Source organism: Girardinichthys multiradiatus, chromosome 1, assembly GCF_021462225.1.
Source record: "Girardinichthys multiradiatus isolate DD_20200921_A chromosome 1, DD_fGirMul_XY1, whole genome shotgun sequence".
NCBI classification, from domain to species: Eukaryota; Metazoa; Chordata; class Actinopteri; order Cyprinodontiformes; family Goodeidae; genus Girardinichthys; species Girardinichthys multiradiatus.
In genome coordinates, this window is record NC_061794.1 from 11,891,539 (window position 1) to 11,916,952 (window position 25,414).

The 25,414-nt window shown below is 39.3% G+C and overlaps 1 protein-coding gene across 1 annotated transcript in view; it reads right to left on the reverse strand.

Moving 5' to 3' along the window:
• Nucleotides 1-233: 233 nt before the first annotated feature.
• kcnq2a (potassium voltage-gated channel, KQT-like subfamily, member 2a) overlaps nucleotides 234-25,414 on the reverse strand; it is a 28,077-nt gene continuing 2,896 nt past the window's right edge. The window contains exons 2-8 of the mRNA XM_047364407.1: nucleotides 11,248-11,338; nucleotides 7,819-7,945; nucleotides 7,411-7,586; nucleotides 3,838-3,963; nucleotides 3,566-3,676; nucleotides 2,043-2,138; nucleotides 234-332 (exon numbers count right to left, since the gene is read on the reverse strand). Coding sequence (XP_047220363.1) covers nucleotides 234-332; nucleotides 2,043-2,138; nucleotides 3,566-3,676; nucleotides 3,838-3,963; nucleotides 7,411-7,586; nucleotides 7,819-7,945; nucleotides 11,248-11,338 — 826 coding nt within the window. The remainder of the gene's footprint in view (nucleotides 333-2,042; nucleotides 2,139-3,565; nucleotides 3,677-3,837; nucleotides 3,964-7,410; nucleotides 7,587-7,818; nucleotides 7,946-11,247; nucleotides 11,339-25,414) is intronic.

A 25,414-nucleotide genomic window follows, 5' to 3' on the forward strand; every position in this document is an offset into this window, starting at 1 on the left:
CAACAAGCCAGAAATTAAGCTTTGGAAATCATAACTAATTTAGTGTGAAAGTTAAGCTAAAATGCATAGAATAAAGAGCGCAGAAGCTTTTGGATAGTAAAAGGATACGTTGTGGGTCTGTGTTCCACTTTACTTACAGTGATAATAATGGTAGCAGAATGTGATAAAGTATAACAAAAAAACCTTTATTTCAAGAAAATGCTGATTAACAAGCTGCATTGTTAAGCTGTCACTTACCTGTACATTGGAACAGCTACAGTCTGCTCATAAAAATCCCAGGTGCACAGTAGATCTGTGCGGGAAAGGTTAGTGGCATGAAACCTCCAAGCAGCCTGGAGAGAAAATGTTTTACTTTAGCGCTTAACAAAGAGAAGGAACAGAATTTGATATGTATACAGGTCCTTCTCAAAATATTAGCATATTGTGATAAAGTTCATTATTTTCCATAATGTCATGATGAAAATTTAACATTCATATATTTTAGATTCATTGCACACTAACTGAAATATTTCAGGTCTTTCATTGTCTTAATACGGATGATTGTGGCATACAGCTCATGAAAACCCAAAATTCCTATCTCACAAAATTAGCATATTTCATCCGACCAATAAAAGAAAAGTGTTTTTTAATACAAAAAACGTCAACCTTCAAATAATCATGTACAGTTATGCACTCAATACTTGGTCGGGAATCCTTTTGCAGAAATGACTGCTTCAATGCGGCGTGGCATGGAGGCAATCAGCCTGTGGCACTGCTGAGGTCTTATGGAGGCCCAGGATGCTTCGATAGCGGCCTTTAGCTCATCCAGAGTGTTGGGTCTTGAGTCTCTCAACGTTCTCTTCACAATATCCCACAGATTCTCTATGGGGTTCAGGTCAGGAGAGTTGGCAGGCCAATTGAGCACAGTGATACCATGGTCAGTAAACCATTTACCACTGGTTTTGACACTGTGAGCAGGTGCCAGGTCGTGCTGAAAAATGAAATCTTCATCTCCATATAGCTTTTCAGCAGATGGAAGCATGAAGTGCTCCAAAATCTCCTGAAAGCTAGCTGCAGTGACCCTGCCCTTGATAAAACACAGTGGACCAACACCAGCAGCTGACACGGCACCCCAGACCATCACTGACTGTGGGTACTTGACACTGGACTTCTGGCATTTTGGCATTTCCTTCTCCCCAGTCTTCCTCCAGACTCTGGCACCTTGATTTCCGAATGACATGCAAAATTTGCTTTCATCCGAAAAAAGTACTTTGGACCACTGAGCAACAGTCCAGTGCTGCTTGTCTGTAGCCCAGGTCAGGCGCTTCTGCCGCTGTTTCTGGTTCAAAGGTGGCTTGACCTGGGGAATGCGGCACCTGTAGCCCATTTCCTGCACACGCCTGTGCACGGTGGCTCTGGATGTTTCTACTCCAGACTCAGTCCACTGCTTCCGCAGGTCCCCCAAGGTCTGGAATCGACCCTTCTCCACAATCTTCCTCAGGGTCCAGTCACCTCTTCTCGTTGTGCAGCGTTTTCTGCCACACTTTTTCCTTCCCACAGACTTCCCACTGAGGTGCCTTGATACAGCACTCTGGGAACAGCCTATTCGTTCAGAAATTTCTTTCTGTGTCTTACCCTCTTGCTTGAGGGTGTCAATAGTGGCCTTCTGGACAGCAGTCAGGTCGGCAGTCTTACCCATGATTGGGGTTTTGAGTGATGAACCAGGCTGGGAGTTTTAAAGGCCTCAGGAATCTTTTGCAGGTGTTTAGAGTTAACTCGTTGATTCAGATGATTAGGTTCATAGCTCGTTTAGAGACCCTTTTAATGATATGCTAATTTTGTGAGATAGGAATTTTGGGTTTTCATGAGCTGTATGCCAAAATCATCCGTATTAAGACAATAAAAGACCTGAAATATTTCAGTTAGTGTCCAATAAATCTAAAATATATGATTGTTAAATTTTCATCATTACATTATGGAAAATAATGAACTTTATCACAATATGCTAATATTTTGAGAAGGACCTGTACACTGTGATGCATCATTGAGTTTTTGACAAATACCTGGATTAGGCCCGCAGCAGGGTTACGTCTCTTCTCAAAATGTTTCTGTCTGTGCTGCTCCTGAACTTTGAGGGCGAAGCCCGAGCCAAGAATGCCCTAATCAGAAAAAGATAAAGTCCATGTTTAATCGGAAAGAGAAAGGACACTACATCCTGATATAATCCGTAACACTCCCCAAAGATATCTTAGACGTTTTGTGCCTTGCAAAAGTATTCACTCAGTTTACCTCAGTGAAATTTTATCTAAATATTGTGGTTCTATGAAGGCCTAGAGATCTGTTAAAGAACATTAGTTAAGAAACAGCATCAAAAAGACCAAGGAACACAGCAGAGCATTATTTCAGTGAAGAAGCCAAGAGGCCCATGGGAGCTCTGGAGGAGCAGCAGAATGTCACAGCTTAGGTGGCAGAATCTGTTGACAAGGAGAGCAATAGTTGTGCACTCCACCAGTATGGCCTTTATGAAATAGTGAAATTAACAAAAAACATTGTTGAAAGAAATCTATCCAAAGCCCTGATTGCAGTTTTTTAGCACATCATGTAGGAGACACAGTAAATGTGTGAGAGGGTGCTCTGGTGTGAAAAGGGGTGGCAGCATCTTGTTGTGGGGATGTTTTTCCACAGCAGGGACAGGGAAGTTGGTTAGAGCTGATGCGAAGATGGGTGGAGCTAAATACAGGGTAATCTAGTAGGAAAACCTATAAAAGGCTGCGAAAGACTAGGGCGGAGGATCATCCCTCATACTTTGGCATGGCACTATAGGTAACTAATCTGACAAAGTACTTTAAGGAAATAAGGTGCAGTAAATTGTGTCTTTGGATTAGGCTGCTATTACCAGTGTGCCTAAGGTTCCATTTTTAAATGTGTTATATACCAGGTTGTCTATTATGTGGTTCACTGGTTCATCTCTCGAGTTTAGGTCTCTTTTTATGCCAAAGTGAGGCATTATGTCCACTGTCGCTACGTGCCTGCTCAGTAGGGAGGAAATGCTGCAATGTCAGTCACTTGATGCACTCAGAAAAGTTTCCTTAGAAAACATTTTACCTATTGGCATAATAAACTGAATCTGATTGCACTGTTTTAAAACTAGAGTTGATTCAAAATATATGTATTAATGATGTATCTGTCTATATGATTGGATTGAATCTGCCATATATACCATATATACTGTATTTCTGTATAAACGCTTTGAGACATTTGTTTTTAACCAGCACTATGTTGATAAAGTAAACTGAAATTTATCTGAATAATAAAAGTGTGGAGGTAGTGGATTGTAAATAAGGGAAAATTGCAGATTATTGCTTTGTATTTACACGAATGTGCTACCCTGAAGAATTCAAACTTCATGAAAGTAAATCCAGAGTATCAAGTACACTTGATAGAACACAATATAGTTTCTAATGAAGCTATAGAGTAGTAACATCGCATTAATGGGCATTCAACAGTCATTTCAATCAATGCTTAAATGCACTCTTTCGCAAACAGCACTGGGTTAAAAGTATTCCCAAGAAACCCACATACTTACAGCAGGAAGTGCAAAGAAAGCCACTCCTATCATGCTGAACGCAGCTCCCAGCATTCGACCATTCCAGGTTTTGGGAACTTTATCACCATAACCAATGGTAGTCAGGGTGATCTGATGAAAAAAGTACAAATAAACAATAACAAACACAACCATATCAAGTTATAATTCAGGTGTTGTGATCAAGAGGTTTTCGCTTCTACAATAAAAGTTTAAACAATTAGGGACATCAAAGTATAAAACATCACAGCACAATTATTTTCCCAAAGCCTTACCAGTCCCCACCAAAGAGCATCAGCATAGGTCTCAAATTCCTCATTCGACTCCTTTTCCACAGAATACACCAAGAAAGATGCCAGGATGAGGCACAGAAACCCAATATACCAAGCTGTGATGAGCTCCTGCAAGGGAGAAACAATAAAGTGAGCATGAGGGAATTTAAAGTAATAAAGTGGCATCAAGGATGCTTCACAAAGGCAGGAATGCTACCTCTGTTGACTTGTAAAAACAACCTACCCATAATAATATTGCAATGATGTGAGCCCATTGCTTCAAGTGGTGTTTCATAAATGTCTTTATTTCCCTCGACTTCACACATGCTGCAGACTTTCTGGCTCACCTAGTCAAATTCCACACAAACAGGCACACAGGAGCCAAGTACAGTCTACTAGGTCAAGCCAAAGGATATATGTTTCAATTTAATTCAGTTTATTTATATAGCGCCAAGTCACAACACATGTCGTCTCAAGGCAGAATAGTGTGTGTTAGAATGGACACAAATGAATGCAATGGTTTTAACTTTAAGGAAAAAAATGCCTTCTGGTTGGTATGATGAATACAACAGAAACTGCAATAAACTGTGATTAAATATTAATTTCAGTGAGATGAGAAAAGAAGAAACTTTATCTTGAGACAATGAGATAATAAATTATTTTTACAAAACAAGCCCTGTTGTCTCAAGACAATGAAACAATACACCACTTGTGATGACAAAATGAGGTTCATTATCTCAACATGATGAGTTGTTTTTTTTAACTGTAATCATGATAAAATAAGCTCTGCTGTCTCAACATAACAGAGCGTTAGCTGTTATCATGACTAAAAATCACTGCATAGTTTATTCCAAATTCTATGAAAAATTAGATTTTCTCGTCATTAAACAGACTGTATATTGAAATGATGAAATATTTAACTGTTATGATAATCAAACAATCTCTTCTCCTATTAAAACCAGGTGATCTGTACCAAACAAACTCTTGCAACTCTGTGCACCCAGAAAGGTGCAAGTTTTAATTCCATCTTCTTCCACCACATGTGGGGCATTTGGTTAAGGAACTTAACCCCTATTTGCTTACCAATCTGTGTATAAGTGCATGAATGTGTGCACATTATGAATGCGACTAGGTGAATGAGATTTTTTTGTGTGAAAACACTCAGAGTGGTCAGATGGACTAGTGTGCTATATGAGTTCAGTCCATTTATCACACTATGATGGGTTTGATTTGTCTCGGGAGATAGATGTGGGAATGACCTCACACCCCAGTTGAATGTTTTCTAGCTGAAATTTGGAAAAGAAGTTGAATTTACCATTTGCCAACTACTATTAGCAACATGAGCAGATAAACATGTTTGTATCTTGATTTTATGCATTCAAAAACTAAAGAAAAGTAAAACAAAAACTAAAGGAACTACAAAACCAAAGCTGTTATCTTAAAAATTAGATAATTTAACTGTTATGTTAAAACAGTTAACAAAACTAACTGAGCTATTTAGTTAATTATGCTAACAAAACAAAAACAATAACGGTAAACAGTAAAAAAAAAAAATTGTGCAAACTTTATTGAACGTGAACAGAAGTTAGTAACATCAATAGTTATTTATTAAGCTAAAAAGAGTGGACAGAAGTTTAAGCTTATATTAATCTACCCCTTCTCCTGCTTTTTTATTCCCATACTTCTTATTAATGAAGATGAAAATATTTAATTTAATAAAAAATATCAATCCAAAGCTCTTAAAAAAATGAAAGAATAAAGTGTATTCCATAAAAAAGGACTCCAATGACTATCATCTGAAAAACATATAACAATGTACTAGGACTGGTACTGGTACTAGGTCTTCCGCTTCATCAGGGACCGGGTCCCGGGGGCACCAAACTTAGTAGATCTCCCCTCCAGCTCCTATGGGGGGAGCACCAAGGCGTTCCCAGGCAGGTTGAGAGACATGGTCCCTTCAGGGTGTCCTGGGCCGTCCCTTGGGCATCCTCCAGGTGGGACGTGCCTGGAAAACCTCCCAGGGGAGGCATCCAGAGGGCGTCCATCCAATACAGATGCCCAAGCCACCCATCTGGCTCCTCTCAATGTGGAGGAGCAGCGGTTGTACTCCGAGCTCCTCTCAGATGGCTAAGCTCCTCACCCAATCTCTAAGGAAGTGCCCATCCACCCTGAGGTGGAAGCTCATTTTAGCCGCATGTACCTGGGATCTCATTCTTTCGGTCATGAAGTTCATGCCCATAGGTGAAGGTAGGAACCTAGACCGACTGGTAAATCAAGAGCTTTGCTTTTCAGCTCAGCTCTCTCTTCACCACAATGGACCGGCACAGCGTCCCCATACCTGGGACAGCCTCACCGATCTGGCTGTTGATCTCCTGCTCCATTCTCTCCTCACTCATGAACAAGACCCCAGGATAGTTGAACTCCTCCACTTGAGACAGGAGCTCCTCTCCAACCTGAAGACGGCAAGCCACCCTTTTCTGGTCGAGAAACATGGCCTCGGACTTGGAGGACCTGATCCTCAACCCAGTCATTTAACAGTTGACAAGTGTGCAAACCGCCCCAATGCATGCTGTAGGTCTTGGCTAGAGGGGGCCAGCAGAACCATGTCATTTGCAAAAAGAAGAGACAAAATCCACTGATCCCCAAACCAGACCCCTCCAGACTTTGGCTGCGCCTAGAAATCCTGTCCATGAAAGTTATGAACAGGACCGGTGACAAAGGGCAGCCCTGCCGGAGTCCAACATGCACCAGGAACAGGTTCGACTTAGTGCCGGCAATGCGAACCAAACTCCTGCTCCGCTTGTTCAGAGACCGGATGGCCCCTAATAAAGAGCCCCCGATTCCATACTCCTGGAGCACCCCCCACAGGGCATCACGAGGGACAGACCAGTTGGGCAAACTCCTATGAACCCTCGAGCACCCTGTAGAGTGTGTGTAGGGCTGGTCCAGTGTTCCACGGTCGGGACGAAAACCACACTGCTCCTCCTGAAGCCGAGGTTCCACTATCGGCCGTACTCTCGTCTCCAATACCCTGGCGTAGGCCTTACCAGGGAGGCTGAAGAGTGTGATCCCCCTGTAGTTGGAAGACACCCTCCTGTACCCCTTCACAAGAAGGAGGACCACCATCCCGGTCTGCCAGTCCAGAGGCACTGTTCCCTACCGCCACACAATGTTAAAGATGTGTGTCAGCCACAACAGCCCCACAACGTTCAGACACTTGAGGTACTCAGGTCGGAGATAACTGTGGATCTTTTATTTTTACATGTTTTACCAGTATCAGTTATCATCTTTTTCTGTTATAGTGCTAAGGAACATGGAGTCTGAACTTGTGAGTTTGAAACCAGTGATACTGGATTAATTATGCTGAGATAATTAAACCAGCATCATTGTAAAATTAAAACCTCATCCCAGTATAATAGAATTTTTAAACTACTATAAGAAAATAGGACCCATTATGTTAAGGTCAAAGCAAGCTCCAATATATTAATATAAAGAAATACTTCCACCTTTATCTTAATGGAGCTCCTCTATCTTGGGACAATGGGTTTATTTAGCAAACATAAATGTCTAGATTACCTTGCTGTGGGCATAAACGACAGATCCAAGCAGTTTCCAAGTGCCTCCGCGGCGGTCCATTCGAAGCATACGCAGGATCTGCAGGAATCTCAGACTCCTGATGGCGGAGGTGGCAAAAACATTCCCTTGAGATCCCGCTGCCAGTACAGACACTGAAGCAATCAGCACCATTATGTCTGCAGAGCCAAGCAGATAATAATATTTAAACACAGGACACAAGGCTAGCTATGCTGTGTATTACTATTTCTCAGTTATACAAAGAGTTATAAATTTGCTCAAAGGTTCAAGCATTCATCATGAGGAAAAAGGAAATCCACATCAATATGTATGTGTCATGTTCTCCTGATGGTACAAGGTAAAATAACTGAAAGGCCACAAAACAACCAGGAGGCAAATGTGTTTCCTCACCTATGACACAGAAAGGCTTTCTGGCGAATTTCAGCCTCCCTCTCCATCCTCTGTACCGACAGCAACATCCAGCAGCCCATATCCTTACAATGTACTCAACTCCAAACACAACAATGGTCACAAATTCCTGCGGGACAAATGAAAACCTGGGAGTAACAGGATGTCAGTGACTTGAATTTGTTTATTATAGACAAAAGGTCTTCAAAGAGAGAAATGAGCTACTTGCACGGGCTGCTATAGAGTTTCAGGTCAGGCTTTCAGGAAGATGTTAAATCATAGCCGGCTCCAGAGGAATTTATCTGGGGGGGGCTGTGGCTAATTTTGGGGGGTCCAGTGACGTTCATAGATATAAAAAATGAATACCACTTAATTTATTGGTAAAACTTAAACACTAACATAACTTTCTGAATTCAGTTTATTTGTAGAGCATAACAAATAAACCAAACATTAACATCAGATATATTCTGGCTGAATTATATCTGTGTTTAACTTCCACTCATTGGTGAAACCCAGAGGTAGTATGAAAACGATGGGCCGGGAGACATGCGTCCTCCCCCGGTACAGCAAGCCTCGACCGTCAGCTGACACCTGGCGAGGGGAGCCAGCTGTTAGCGCGGTGGAAGCGGACATCTCCGAACACGACGCGCACTTTTGCAATTAAGCGATATCTTACTAAACCGAACAGATATTTCTGTTTTACACAGCAACATTCTCGCCTAAAAAATTATAAAAGTTAATTTTGTTTCACAGAAAAGGTAAGATGTCCAACCTTATTCCCAGCTTTTCTCTCTCCTCTGCCATTACTACTTACGTTTGAACTACAACCGGTACCACTACGACTCACAATGACTCATGGGATAGGGTGGGCTACAAAGGATACGTTGGACCCATCCTAGACTTTGATTTTATTTGGAAAAATAAAAAACACTATGATAGAAAGAAATATCTACTCAAAAGTTACAAAGAAGGGGGTATAAATGCAAATGATTTTGAAATGCTGAAAGGAATGAAGCTCAAATGGCTTCAATCTTTCTTCTGAAACAGCAATGATATGGTTTGCACAACCAACATTAGTTTTTGACAAACTTTGTGATGTGAAATTCTTATTAAAATGTGATTTCAAAATACAAAAGCTACCAATTAAAATCTCTGAATTCCATCAGCAAGTCCTATTATTTGGGAAAATGATTTTGAAGCATAAACTTAGCCCACATGATATTTCTGTATGGAATGACAGATTTAATTTACATAAAAGGAAATGTTTATTCATGATAATCTGGATCAATAAAGGCCTTTGTTCCATTGTGCATTCATTGGGTGTTAACGGAGAAACGTTGTCAGTTGTTGATCTAAACAGTAAGTACAACTTATTTCACAGCCCAAGAATATAGGAAAGTTGTAAAAAATATTCCAGAAGCAGTATTCAATTTAGTTAAAGGCAGTTTTGATAATACCACAAATCCCAAACTCAAAAATGTTATTACTGTTGGAGTGAATATACTAAAGGATAAATGTAATATCTTTTTGAGAAAAAATTTGATAAATATTCCATATCCTAATCTAATTAACAGATCCTCCTTTTTTAAAGATTATACAAAAAATGAGATTTGAGTCCACATCGAGAGGAGCCTGTTGAGGTGGCTCGGGCATCTATACCGGATGCCTCCTGGACGCCTTCCTAAGGAGGTGTTCCAGGCACGTCCCACTGGGAGGAGGCCCAGGGGACAGCCCAGGACACGCTGGAGGGACTATGTCTCTCGGCTGGCCTGGGAACGCCTTGGGCTCCCCCCGGAGAAGCTGGAGGAGGTGTCTGGGGAGAGGGACGTCTTGGCGTCTCTGCTGAGTCTGCGGCCCCCGCGACCCGGTCCCAGATAAGCGGAAGACGACGAGTACGAGTTATAAGAACTGCATATCTCAAATTTCCTGTTCCACCTAAATATGAAAAGGGCCATTTAAAACAATAAATAATATTTATCTCTCCAATCAATTCATTAGATCTAGATTGAAATTTAAAGTAGACAATTGTACTTGTCACCTGTGAGAGCAAGAAGAAGAATCAATACTTCTATCATTATAATATAATTCAAAATCTATCAAAATCAATTCATGATTGGTTGTGTTCCAGATCCATAAATGTAGATGTCTTTTCTCCCTCTGATATAAAATTTGCAACGATAATCCAAGACAAACACACTGAATTTTTAATTAACAACATTATCAGTATTGCAAAATTCTTTATACATAAATGTCGTCTTACCAAACACCCCATCCCCTTTTGTTGCATTTAAAAACTATTGAACTATCGATCTGCTTACTCTATCTTAAAAAAAAAAAATCTACTACCAAGGCAAAAAAACAATGTAACTTTCTCTTGGGGTGTGATTCTTAACAACCCCTTAAAGCATTTACAATGTACTTAGAGAATTCTGCTGTTGTGCTCTCTCTCTCTGTTGTTTGGTTCCCTGACAGAATATACAAGTTTTATTTGTTTCATCCCATTCTATGGACTTTAATACCTCAATGGAATGCCAAGATCCAATATCATATTCATGTACATATAATTTCTTATATTTAGACTTATAGATATTTTTGACTCATATTGATTGTGAAAGCTTTGTATTCTTTTTTATGTTATTGTACTATATCTTTTCCATAACTCCTCCCGTTCTTGGTGGAGATGGACATTATTCATAATGTATATTTCATTCTGAGTGTAGTCTATGTTCTATTATTGCTGGTTAAAAAAAATAACTAAATAAGTAAATAAAAAAACATTTTACCCATCCTTCAAATCTGGGGAAAAGGATGCATTTGTCAGCCGCTTCTGGAGGAACCTTCAAATTTGGACAGCCTTCATCGGCCCACTATGACGTAATCATCCTAAAATGCGACCTTCTTTACCACCTCCAAAGTCCCATTTAATAGCCTACAGCACCCTATGCTGGTTGTCTTGAGTGAATACATTGCATAGTTGCAACTTCATTTACACAGGAGTTGTTTTCTGCCTTGGGCGGTGCCAAAAGCCTGAATGGGCTTTTGGGACCCGGCCCACCCTTTGATGCCGGGTCTGTGTTAAATCAGATATTCTATAATTGCTATCAAAAGATTAAGAAGATTCTGTATTTATTGAGATAGAAAAATGCTTTAAAACCATTTCCCAGACTCATAAACCAGTACAAAAATGCTTTTGCAGCCATTTTAATGCGTTTTTGTGTTCAGAATTTACATCAAACAGCGATACAGGGCTAATTTGGCTTGTTATGTCTATGGGATTACATAACAGATGTTATCATCCTAAAAAACTGTAGAGGTCAAAGGGGTGAGTGAGGTGAGGTGAGTGAGGTGAGGTGAGTGAGTGAGTGAGTATATGCACCACTCAGACTGAAAACGTCTACAGCCAAGAGCTAAAACAAACAAAATGATACGTACCAAGATGTACAAGGCATTTTCTGAGTTTTCTTTATACTCTTTGATGGTGGCAAAGACTGAGAGGATAAGACAGGAGAAGACCAAGAAGAAGCTGCAAGAGATAAGAGAGGAGATTAAAAGAGGAGTCTTTTGTCAAGTGAGCCATGGTTATTTTGGGTAAATTCAGTTTTGGAAACAAAAAGCTAAACTACCACAATGTATAATTCACAATGGTTGTGATGTCACTGAAAAGGATCCTAGAGGTTTTACTGCTCATGTGAGTTAAATCAAAGAATCAATAGCTTGGTTCCAAGCAAATGGCTCCTTTTCTTCAAACACTTTAGCATGTAAAAGACCATTAGAATTTTTTTATTTAATAGAGAGGCTGTGTTGAACATGTTTGCACAGTGTGTTGAAAATCCAATAAGCCATTGGTGTGAAATAGTATCTCCTTTTTGAATTTGTGTATGTAGCACTGGTTCCCAAAGTAAGGGTTGGGGCCCCACTGAAACCCATTAGACAGTTGGTCCAGGGTCCTGGGATGATATCTGTTGTGGAAACTAAATCTGTCAATATGTCTTTACTGCATTATCTTAAAAATGCAAAAAACCATTACACAATAGGTTTCTTTTCCTCATAAGGTCTGTGATCAAAACGTTGCACCATAAATTTGGCTGTTTACCACATTTTAAAATGAAGCCTAAACTAATTCTGTTCTCATTCTCATTCTGTAGCTGTTCTCATTCTCATTTTTTGGCAAGTGTCTCCACAAATCAAATAAAATTTAACATGTTACCTGATAGCATGTTGTTAGATGGGATCATTGTCGTGTATCTATTTAATGTCTTTGTTTACAATGTTAGAACAGTCCAAATGGCAGTTATGTGGGTTGTAATATACTGTTGTTAGTTTGTTGGTAAAGAGTTTGGAAACCTGGACAAGTAAAGATCTATCTACATCAGATAGACACTATCTGAAAGTTGTTTATTAAAGAAACTGGGGAAATGTGACAGCAAAGACCTGACCTGAAAGGTTTATCCTCTTTATGATTATTTACTGCATACAAAGCTTTTGTAATTACCTTGTTTTTACGAAAATACAATTTGCAGTCTGTCAAACTTTGGTATCTTTGATGTTTTTCATTGATTCAGACCCTTCACAGCCAGCCATTTCCAGTACGCACACTTGTCATGTTGACTTTCCATTCCACTACCTAAACACAAACATCGCTTTTGTCGAGCTCAGAGATTGCAGTCTTGCACTTTGTGATACCGTAAATAAATGTGATACTCATCATCTGAGTATCTATGATGTGATATCAAAAGGCAGAGATATCACAAAGTCAGCATCATAATCAACATTCAGCTCTAGAAATGCATAAGTTGCAACAGTCGCAGGAAGGAATTATGAAATGCAGCAAAGGAGCTGGCTGGCTGCAGGTCTGATTGAAAATCATTCCTGCCTTGACCTTGCCAAGCTCATCAGCACCCACTAATGAGGAGGCTCATGGATAAAGGAGAGGGACAGAACCTGCCTCCAAAAGCAGCCCGACAATTAGCTTCTCCAGAGGCCCAACTTTCTATCACTTTATTATCAGCTGAGCCCAGCGCTAAACGATTCTCCTCATCATTAAGCAGGAGACAGAGTCAAATCAAAGTCCTGAAAAAACTGTTCGAAGTGGACTACTAAGATCTTTTTGCAACACTTGCAAAAAGTATTTAAATTCATGTTAGTTTTATGTTGATAAATTAAACAGCCTGCAGCTATTTCATGTAGCAATAGAAACAGTGAAAAAAGGTAGGTTGGCTTTTGGTCAATAGCCTAACACACCCAATAAAACCATGCGTTCCTCTTTATACACTAAAGGCCTGATCTTCAAAAGATTTGTGTGTATAAAACACATGCAAACCTGTTTGCATCCGCAAAGTTGATCTACAAACCAGGTGCTAATCGGATTGCATGTGTTTAATCTGCAGAACAGCAGGCGAAAATGTTCCAGCGTTTTTGCCTTCATAAATATGCAAAACACATGATAATGACCCAAAGGCATACATTTATGGGCGGGGGATATGCAAATGAATGTTCTTACCACCTGCAACTCGATTTATCAAACTTGAAACAGATTGAGTGCTATTTTTATGCTAGATTTAGCATGTTTGAAATGCAGATACTAAATGGGACGCAAAAATTCCTGCTGTCACTTTATGCAGAAGGAAACATAAATTGAATGACAGATGATCGAGAGAGAGTCTTCTGTACATGTGCCAACAATAAAAATAAAAATAATAAAAACAGATGAGAATAGAGTAATTTATATGGGATTATCTAAGATCTGATTTGGAGTCAATCACAAAAGCCATGACATATCTCCAATGATAAAACTCCTTGCAAAACCTTTTTTCTTGCATCTGGATCTTTCCAGCGCACCATCACTGTCATTGAGATCATCTGCTGCTGAATCACAAACCTGATCATGCAGAGGTGTGTACATAACTGATCATCCACCAGAGTAATTGCACTTTATGTAAATTCATCATTTGCAAACTGGGTGCTAAAATCACTTTTTAGGAGGTGAAAAATCACCATTTTAAGGCAGCCTATTCCCTGTCGTGAAAAAGAATGTATGCTTTAACCTTGTCACTAAACAAAACAAAATGCATTATTGACAGTAACATTGTGTTATTGCAGATCAATCGGAGATGGATCAGTTGGATTACACCTTTTGCAACTGAACATATGCCAGGGGAGGATTTATACAGTGAAAAATGAGTTCATGTCACCAAATAACAATTTAAACAATCAAACACATTGTATATCGTTGAAATGTTGGGAAAACAAACTATATGAATTCAGTAAAATCATTGGAAAATAATTAATTTTTATGTATATAAATGTTATATTTAAATTCTTTGCAGGACAATGATGAGACGTTATGTTTTAAAATTTGCAAAGCTATAATATACAGATTGCCAACTCTTACCACAATTTATTTCTATGTTGCTAATATTACATTCAGGCTTAAATATTGTGGCTGTTTATGAAAACCTCCAAACTCTTCAAACACATGCTTGAAAAAAAAATAAGTTTGTTTTTTTTGCGATTAGTTCATTGAGGCAAACCTCTAATAAATTCCTTGACTGACATGTTTATCTTTTTTATTGTTGATATTGACTGACAAATTTCTAAGCTGCAAATGTTGCGAGTTACATCAAGCAACACAGTTAACAAGCTGTGCGGGCTCCTATGGTGCAGACACAGCACTGACCAGCTGCCCCGTGTGCACACCGATGGCCGGATGGCAGGGGCCACACGCCACTTTGGACACAGCTCTGCCCTCCTGGGCATGTTTATCCATCATTCTGATTAAAGGCGAAGGAGGTTGTAATTTTTGCCTCACTGGGTCTGTCCAGACCACAAACAGGAAGCATCTGCTCGCAGGACAACTTCAAACTCTTCTGCATGCACAATTACACACTCAGGGGTGCCCTGCGTAAATGAAGACGGAGGGAAAATAATGTCGTCAAGGCAGAATCTGCGATGATAAACCGGCTGCTGTGAATAACGACAACAAAGGTTAACAAACTGTAACAGTCCAAAATAGCAGGAGCAGAACAGAACAAAGGGAAAAAATCAGCAACTGGATCATTCATAATGAATGCGCAACTACCCCTGCATGTTTCAAGCAACACAACTTTTGTTCGCTTTTCCTTTTGTTCCACTGGACGCAGTAGCAGCCAGCCAGTAGTACACACAATTTCCTCATTTAAATAGGGCAGTCTGCACCTCTTTTGCACCTGTTATCCATTGCACATGCAATGTTTGACGATCGCACGCAACATGCCTACTTATTGCACATGCAATTTTTTTTTGCACAAGCAATTTAGCACCCCTTTTTTGGGGATCTTTGAAGATCAGACCCTCTGTGTTAAATTATTTAAACTTGATTTATTTAGTTTACGTAAATTCTTTTGATATGCAACTCCTCATAATTGAGGGCTGGCATTAGCACAGCTCCGCTGTACTGTACTATACTGTATTGGCTGAAGGATTTAGCAGTTTAGCTTCAAGGTAACTTTACACCATGGCTTTAAACAACAAGCACCCAAAAAACAATGTACTTGTTATAAGCTGGGATGTCAACAACAATATTCCAAACTGCAAGTGAAACATTCCTTTTCCAAAATGCATCCTAAATGTTAAATTTTGCTTATAAAACATGTGATGTAAGACATATGTTTTAGGATTGTCTCGTAAAACTTAAATTGATCATAATATAGTAATGGATTCTGCATGAGCAAAGACAATTCCAACTTATGATCAAACCTCAATAAAGGTCTTTCTGTGTGGAGTTTCTATGGTCTCTACAAGAATCTGTGGGATTTCTAAGGGTACTCGGATCTCCTCATACAGAAACACATCTCTGTTTGGTTGGTAGAGTCTCTAAATACATATATACAGGTCCTTCTCAAAATATTAGCATATTGTGATAAAGTTCATTATTTTCCATAATGTCATGATGAAAATTTAACATTCATATATTTTAGATTCATTGCACACTAACTGAAATATTTCAGGTCTTTTATTGTCTTAATACGGATGATTTTGGCATACAGCTCATGAAAACCCAAAATTCCTATCTCACAAAATTAGCATATCATTAAAAGGGTCTCTAAACAAGCTATGAACCTAATCATCTGAATCAACGAGTTAACTCTAAACACCTGCAAAAGATTCCTGAGGCCTTTAAAACTCCCAGCCTGGTTCATCACTCAAAACCCCAATCATGGGTAAGACTGCCGACCTGACTGCTGTCCAGAAGGCCACTATTGACACCCTCAAGCAAGAGGGTAAGACACAGAAAGAGATTTCTGAACGAATAGGCTGTTCCCAGAGTGCTGTATCAAGGCACCTCAGTGGGAAGTCTGTGAGAAGGAAAAAGTGTGGCAGAAAACGCTGCACAATGAGAAGAGGTGACCGGACCCTGAGGAAGATTGTGGAGAAGGGCCGATTCCAGACCTTGGGGGACCTGCGGAAGCAGTGGACTGAGTCTGGAGTAGAAACATCCAGAGCCACCGTGCACAGGCGTGTGCAGGAAATGGGCTACAGGTGCCGCATTCCCCAGGTCAAGCCACTTTTGAACCAGAAACAGCGGCAGAAGCGCCTGACCTGGGCTACAGAGAAGCAGCACTGGACTGTTGCTCAGTGGTCCAAAGTACTTTTTTCGGATGAAAGCAAATTCTGCATGTCATTCGGAAATCAAGGTGCCAGAGTCTGGAGGAAGACTGGGGAGAAGGAAATGCCAGAAGTCCAGTGTCAAGTACCCACAGTCAGTGATGGTCTGGGTGCCGTGTCAGCTGCTGGTGTTGGTCCACTGTGTTTTATCAAGGGCAGGGTCAATGCAGCTAGCTACCAGGAGATTTTGGAGCACTTCATGCTTCCATCTGCTGAAAAGCTTTATGGAGATGAAGATTTCATTTTTCAGCACAACCTGGCACCTGCTCACAGAGCCAAAACCACTGGTAAATGGTTTACTGACCATGGTATCACTGTGCTCAATTGGCCTGCCAACTCTCCTGACCTGAACCCCATAGAGAATCTGTGGGATATTGTGAAGAGAACGTTGAGAGACTCAAGACCCAACACTCTGGATGAGCTAAAGGCCGCTATCGAAGCATCCTGGGCCTCCATAAGACCTCAGCAGTGCCACAGGCTGATTGCCTCCATGCCACGCCGCATTGAAGCAGTCATTTCTGCCAAAGGATTCCCGACCAAGTATTGAGTGCATAACTGTACATGATTATTGGAAGGTTGACGTTTTTTGTATTAAAAACACTTTTCTTTAATTGGTCGGATGAAATATGCTAATTTTGTGAGATAGGAATTTTGGATTTTCATGAGCTGTATGCCAAAATCATCCATATTAAGACAATAAAAGACCTGAAATATTTCAGTTAGTGTGCAATGAATCTAAAATAAATTAATGTTAAATTTTCATCATGACATTATGGAAAATAATGAACTTTATCACAATATGCTAATATTTTGAGAAGGACCTGTATATATATATATATATATATGTATATATGTATATATATGTATATATATATATGTATATGTATATATATATGTATATACATATATGTATATGTATATACATATATGTATATATATGTATATATATATGTATGTATATGTATATGTATGTATATCTATATGTATGTATATGTATGTATGTATGTATGTATGTATGTAAGTAAAAGACAGCACCAGCAATGTGTGGTCAACTCTTGTGGAAGATAAAGGAGACCTAAATTACTTTCTGCGGTATTACTCTTGCATAAATCCTACAGCAGTGGCACTACAGTCTCCTATGGTCTTCTTTCTGAGCCACAGAGGCAGCTTTAAATAAATTACACATTGCACCAATCACCATTAGGCAACAATGAATAGTTTATCTGCTAAAGGAAAATACATTTTTTTGACTTTCATGTTTGGGTTTCACAAAGAGGTAATACAATATATAATCAGACCAAAGCTAGTGAAAATCACTTTTAAAAGCAGATATGGATTGTATTTGTAATATTATAGTTATGTTAAGTAAAGTCACTTTAATATAAAGTGCCTTGCAAAATTATTCATACAACTTAACTGTTGTCACACTGTGGTAAGATACAGCCATTAACTTCATTGTAGTCGTTGGGGAATTTATGTGATAAACCAACACAAAGTAGTGTGTAATTATAAACTGGAAGAAAATGAAGAATGGTTGCAAATTTCATAGATACAAAATCTGAAAAGTATGACATGGAACCACCTTGTACTGCAACCTGCATTAATTTTAGTGGTGTGTTTCTACCTTGTTCACACATTAAGAGACTGTCATGTTTGACAAAACGGCTGAGTTTTATCAGGCTGGATGGGAAGCATCTGTGTACAAAGATCTTTAAATCTTGCCAAAGATTTTTAATTTAACTTAATCATGGGCTTTTACTGGGCCATTATAACACATTAAAATGCTTTGACCTAAACTACATTATTGCTTCTCTTGCTGCATGTTTAGGGTTGTTATCGTGCTGGACCTGAACCTCCACCTCAGGTCTTTTGTAGCCTATAATAGTTTCCCCCCACGACTGGATGGAATTAGCTCCTACCATCTTGCTAGTAATGTTGACCTGCTTCCCTGTCAATGCTTAAGGAAAGCAAGCCCACAGTATGATGCTGCCATCTTTCACAGTGAGGATGGTGTGTTCACAGTGATGCACAGTGCTAGCTTTCCACCACAGAGTTTTGTAGATAGAGCAAAAGTTTCAGTCTCACCTGACCAGCCAGAATACCTTCTTCCACATGTTTACTGTATCTCCTACATGCAAACAGGACTGCTTGTGGCTTTCTTTAAACAATTGCTTTTATTTTGCCATTCTTTCATGATGGCCAGATTTATGGAGTGCTTGACTAATAGTTGGTACAGATACAGGTTTCTGCTGTGAATCTCTGCAGCTCCTTCAGAGTAACCATTGACCTCTTCACTGCAGCTTCTGGCCGGTCAGTTTCTGTCACAGATGGGCAACTTCAGTCCTCAAGGGCCAATGTCCATTAAGTCTGCATATTGCATTTTGTGTTACTTTGAGGTGCTCTATCACATGGAATTTAAATAAACCAGTTTGTGGTTGTAATGTGAGAAAATGTGAAAAAGTATAGCATTGTGGATGGTGCAGCGGCTGAGCACACAGTCCATGTATAGAGAGGCCTCGGCCCTTGACGCAGCTGTCCCCTGGTTCAAGTCCCTGCCACGACGACCTGTGCTGAATGTCGTCCCCTTCTCTTCATCCCATTTCCTGTCTGCCTACTTTCAAAGAAAAATAACTAAATAAATTCCAGTAGTGTCGCAAAATAAATCTTAAAAAAAAAAATACATACATGCGTTGTATATGTACATTCCAATTTTTGTCATGATTTGTGATGAAACCAGACCTAGTGGAGGACAGGAGTTTCACACTAAAGGCAACGATTTACTATAGAAAACATGGAATGAGAAGAACTGGAGACCAGTGGTGAGGATCACAAACAGAAAACAGGCTGAGCAATGGAGGATTGAGAACTGGAGGACCATTAACCAGGAGGATCTGACAAGGAGTGAAGGGTAACTAACCAGCCTATAACTATAGGGAAAGGTGATCAGTGACATGAAAACCGTCTAAAAACACAGAATGTGGTCCAGCTGAGTGAGGACCTGACCTAAGGAGCTGAAGGAAAACGGCTAATGAAAACAGAATTAATACACAGGGATTTGGGGAAGTCAGACAGAGGAAATCTGAAAGATTAACTGGGGACCACAATCCAAAATGAGAATCTAAACATATGATACTACTACTAGAATAACAAAGTGAAACCCAACATGTAATGCCAAAGGAGGCAAAACACCATATTATCAAAGTATAAAACCACAGTCCAGGACACATGTTCTGTTTTTATGAAAGCTTTAAATTATTTGTGCCACTCCCTACTGTATATTGTATGCAAGTTAACAAGTTCTTCTAATAAAATTGTTGAAGAAAAGTACTTTTTGCAGTACTTATTCAATAGGGTAAGCTTTTATGTTTAAATTTTGCTTTGTCACTGCTGCAGTTAAAACACTGAAAAAGTCAGCCAGCATTACAAACAAACAGAGACGATTCAGCAAACTGGTGCAGCTTTCAGTCTACTTCTAGTATCAAACCAGCAGTTGTCTGAAGTACGTTAACCTTTAGATGATGATGGTATTGCTATATGTGATACCTAACTATATAAAGATATAGCAGTTATAATCCTCACCTTCTGCACAGAGAAAATGCTCATTTTGGGGAAAACCTTTATTCAATATGCAAGTAGATTCTATTATTATTACATTTTGTAATTACTATTATTTTATTAGAATATAGCACAGCAGTAGGACACATATTATCCCTAACCATGCAAGACTCAAGCATAACCTTTTCACAGCAGACCCCTCTTCCCTTGAATCAGGGCACTCAGTCAAATCCTAGGAGTTTGGCAGCCAACATCTGTCTGCTGTATTGTCCTTGCCTTATTCCTTCCCCAGTTTTTCTTCAGCCCGCCACCTCAGCAAAATAGTGTATAACTGGACCACGTCCTCAATCTGTCTCCCAGATTCACTTAATACAACATTATTTTGTTGCCAATGATTGATCAGAAACCTTGTCCTCCTCTCCATCTCCGATGAGCTTTGGTGAATAACTGATATAATCTGGTTTTGTTAAAGCTTTTCCCCCACACAGTTATCAGGAAGGATATCAGAGCTTTGTTTCCGTGCAGGAATACACTGTAGGGGAGAATGTGGGAGAAATTAGAATCCAGATTTCACTTTGCAAATGCTAATATATGACTTTGTTAAAGCTTGTTACCCCTCAAATGCATCGGCTTGACCACTGGCAGCATATGGACCACAGCCAAGGAATCTTTTGTCATGGTTGCTTTTCTTTTCTTTTATTTATTTTTTTACACACACTCTATGGCTTTCTAGAGAAATTGATTTAGAAGTTAGCAGTAAATGAGTCAGAACAAAGTGAGCAGTTTGGTCAGAAAAAAATAGACAACTGGTTGGGGGTACAAAACAAACCAGCCAAGAGAGGATAAGAGAATTTCCTAAAATGTGTAAACACACATCAACAGATTTAATTTTTACAGCACAGATGATCTCATAACCCCAGACGTGGTGTCTGACAACCCCGAGAGGGGTCCAAACCCCAACGTTGGGGTCAACTGCAACACACAGAAGCCTTAAGTGTCCCAATGAAGGGCCTGAAAGAGATTTCCCACTCTTGACCAAAGACTTAATGAATTCTCTAAACCAGTATCTAAACACATTCTATACAATTGAAATTAAGATTTATTTGATAATTCTAGAATTGCGCCGCTCAAGGTGGCAGTAGGTTGGAGTAGCTCTGTTACTTTTGATTCTGATTTATTCTTTTTTGGGAACTATTCCTCTTGTGGTGGATACAGTTGATTTTTTTTTTGGATGACTGTCCACTCCAGTGTTGGATGCTGTGCAGCTTGGAGGATTTTTCTTAATACTTTCTATTTTTGGACATTTGTTATGATGCATTGCCATGGCAACGGGGTTGTTTCTTACAACCGGGAGCAGCTGATTAATATCTCAAAAGCTCAAATAATACTTCAGCTACAACCCCAAATCCCTGATGAGTTGAAAAGGAGACGCCGTGGATGCAGAGCAGGAGCTAAGAGAAGAGAGAGAAGGAGGAAGTTCAAACCATCTCTTCCGTCGATTTTGATGGGCAATGTGAGATTGTTGGGAAACAAGTTGGATGAACTCCAAGCCCCACAAAGGACCCAGCCAGAGTACTGGGCTTGCAGTATCATGTGTTTTACTGAGACATGGCTGCAGGATCATATCCCCGACTCCAGCGTCTCTCTGCCGGGCTTTTTAACCATATGAGCAGACAGAGATTTAAAGAGGAGCGGCAAATGTAAAGGAGGTGGACTGGCACCTCCTTTCAGATCTGCTGTAAGACGGAGCGCTACAGGAGATCCTTCCTGCCCACAGCCATCAGCATCTACAACGGCTCTTTGAGGAAACCTTCATAATGAGCTACAACAACATTTAATTTCCCTTTGGGATTAATAAAGTATTTTTGAATTGAATTGAAGAAAATATTGTCTATTTTACACATTTTAAATAAACAAAACAACAGCTACCTACACTCACGGAAAAAAATTTCAAACATCAAGTTCAACAAGCCACAGGAATGGTCTGATTTAGATGCAATTTGGTTCATATGAGGAAAGCCATGAGTATGTGAGAGATTCGGTATGCACAAAGTTGGATTTTCTATGGCAGACAGCAGGGGCAGTGGTTTCATGAATGGAGCAATAATCTTACAGGCAGGTACTGCAGCATCCAACAGTGCGTCAGACATATTGCACAGCATTACCAGCAGAAGACCAGGCTTGACTGAGGTCTCAATAAGAATGAGAACACTCAGTACCATGAATATCTGCCAAAATGGTTCCCACATGACAAAAACACAACAACATATTGTTTATAATCTTACTGTGAAGCAATGTTTAAAAATTTCTTTTCTTCCAAATATCATACTTGTCCAGACCCAGATTTCTGGATTTTTTCCAACAAATTTAAAACATTCTGGAGATTTATGGTTTTATTCTGTTATGTTCTACTTATTAAATAACACCAAGGTTGGTTCCTGACTTGGCACTGGGATAAAGAGCTGTTTTAATGTTGTTTTTTTCTAGCATCTAATCTATCAGTTCTGTTTCAAAATATATGACGCTTTGATTTCTTCTTTGATTATTTAAAGCACAGTTTGTGAAATTGTTTGCAAAAAATTAAGTATAAAATAGATATTAAAAACTGTTGTTTGAATTTTTAGTTTAGTATCGGAACCACCTTTGATCATACTTTTAAGAAAAACCTAAACACATAAATTTAAAAATTTAGATTTTATTTTCAGAAAGCAGAAATTAAAAATGTATCACAGGAAAATATTTTCCATATGTAGAAAATGAAATAAAGCTAATTCCATATTTTTCCAGACTGTATAGGAACCCTGTAAAATGCTCATTTTCTAACTTCCTGTAGCAGAGACCTGGTTTCAGCAGCATCCTTATAATTGTATCCTCCTCTCAAACAGTGCTAAAGCCAACAGCATCATCTCTTCTTGTGAAAAAAACATGATTTTTGCTGTTGCTTATTGTAAAGTGACTGTTTAACCCTGGCAGCCCTTAACTTCTCACACTAATGCGAAAAAGAGCCTGGCTCTCACAGAAGAAGACAAAACTAAGCAAAAAAGCGACAGATGTAAAAAGAATGGAGTATGAACCCATGTCCTACATGCTGGTGCATCACACACTTCACAAATGAGAATCCCCATGAAAACAAAAGCAGATTCTACCAAAACGTTTGGATACTTTGCAAGCTGTAATTTTTTATTTTTTTTTTGTTAAAGGCTGTTTCTTTTAAATCACCGATGAGGAACAGAATGTAGGACACAGCGAAAGTTTTCACTGAGGTCACCATATGATAGCTTCATAAATCATCAGAGCAGAACTAAAGAGTAGGAAGATTAAATGAAGTGTGACGGTTATGAATAATTCACAGAATGCAGAAAGTTGTGGTTTACTGGGCAGAATTCCTTTACTATAACAATGATATTTGTTTGTGATTAGTTTTTGACAGGCTCTGTTATAGCACTCCTCTGTTCTTTTGCGTTTAACAGTCATTTTACATCTCTCAATCCGTTCAGCGACATCCCAATGCAAACAAAAAACACCACTGGTCAACGAAGATCTTCCAGAGAGCAAAACAACTGTTAAAAGAACTATTTTTAATGCTATAGCAGTAGTATTCAGTTAATATTTCAAACGTCCCCCAGTAGTGTGTGCATAGGTATTCACATTGAAGCAAAGCCCTGCTTCTAGGTCTCCAGGCATCCCAGGGGAGTTCAATTGCTGTTCAGTGAATTCCTTGATGCTGTGGCCATTTTCCCTGCTCACTACCAGTCATTGTGTTCAGTATCACTGAATTAGAAGGAGTCAGGCAAAAACCGAAGGGCACTTTGAAAGAAATCCAACTACATTTTCACCTAAAGAATAGAACTTAGATGTGTGGCCCGACAGAACTGTGAATATATCATGTTTTGAGGATGTAAAGAGTACCAAAAGGTAAGAGTTCATAAAGTGCCTTGTTTTTTGTTTTTTTTCACATTTTCTCACATTACAAACACAAACTCAAATGTATTTTATTAGGATATTATGTGACAGGCCAATACAAAGTATTGCACAACTCTGAAGCGGAAGAAATGATTTATGGTTAATTAACTTCTTTTAAAAGAAAAATGGGAAATGTTTGGCATGCTTTTTTAACTCTTTACTGTGATACCTTTCAAAGGTTTGTTAGAGAGATAACGCACAGCAACAAGAGGACAATTTAATACAGGAGACAGGTCATGGAGAAAATTGCAAAGACGTTTAAAGCAGAGTTAGGTTACAAAACAATGTCGGAAGAAAATCTCACAGAGCACTGTGCTAGTCATTATCTGACAATGGCCTGAGAATTTTTTATTTTCTTTTGCTTCCATCTTTCCCCAACGCAAAAAAGAAAAAGAAATGACCAGGGTTTGGCTCCACTGCAAGCCTACAATGACATGGCCATTCACCCAAACTGATCAGCTGGGCAAGGCAAGCATTTATCAGAGAAGCAGCCAAGAGGCTCATGGTAACCCTGGAGGACCTGCAGAGATCCACAGCTCAGGTGGGAGAATCTTTCGAAAGGAAAATGTTTAGTTCTGCACTGCAGAAACCTGGAAGAGTAGCTTAAAGAACAATCAGTGTTGAAAGAAAGCCATATAAGGTCCTGTTGGCAGTTTGTCACATGTCATGTAGAGAACATGGTTACCATTTGGATGAAGATGCAGATCACAACTACTTTGTTTCATTTGGAATTTAGAAATCTGGGAATCAAAGATCTAATGTGGGGTTCCTCATGGCTCCATTCTCAAGCCACTTATTTTATATCTACATGCTCTGTCTAGCTCAGGTTATACTATTATTACAACATCACTTATATGCTGGTGACACACAACCTCCTATTTCTTTTTCACCACTTGACTATATTTGCTTATAGCCACTGGGTAAGTTATCCAAAATGTCAATGAGTGGATGGGTCAGGGCGTCCTTCGGCTTAATACAGAACACATTACGAACAAATTACGAGCTCAGAACTCAACTTGACTTGATGAAACAAAATTTAAAATGCCACAACCCTAGGTGTCACTATGCCGACAAAGTATGTCACTATGTCTGTCACTAATTTTAAAGCATTGCAAGATTCTAAAAGGGATTTGCACTGTCAAAGCAGAACAGAAAAAATTGTGTTCATCCTTTTACTTTCAGTTGGTTAGATTATTGAAATGAGTCATTAAAAATCTAAAAGGCAGCTGCAGCTCTTAAAATCCTTGACCTATCTGCTGTCCTAAACTAAAGCTAGAAAAAGGACATCATCATATCAGTCCCTAAACCACTGCTGTGGCTCCCTATTTGTGAAAGTACAAATTGTGTATTCAGGCTATTGGTTTCTAGGGTTTTAGAGAAGGATTGAGTTTATTTGCTTCACGGAACCAGTTCCTTGAAAAGCTAAGATGTGCAGAAC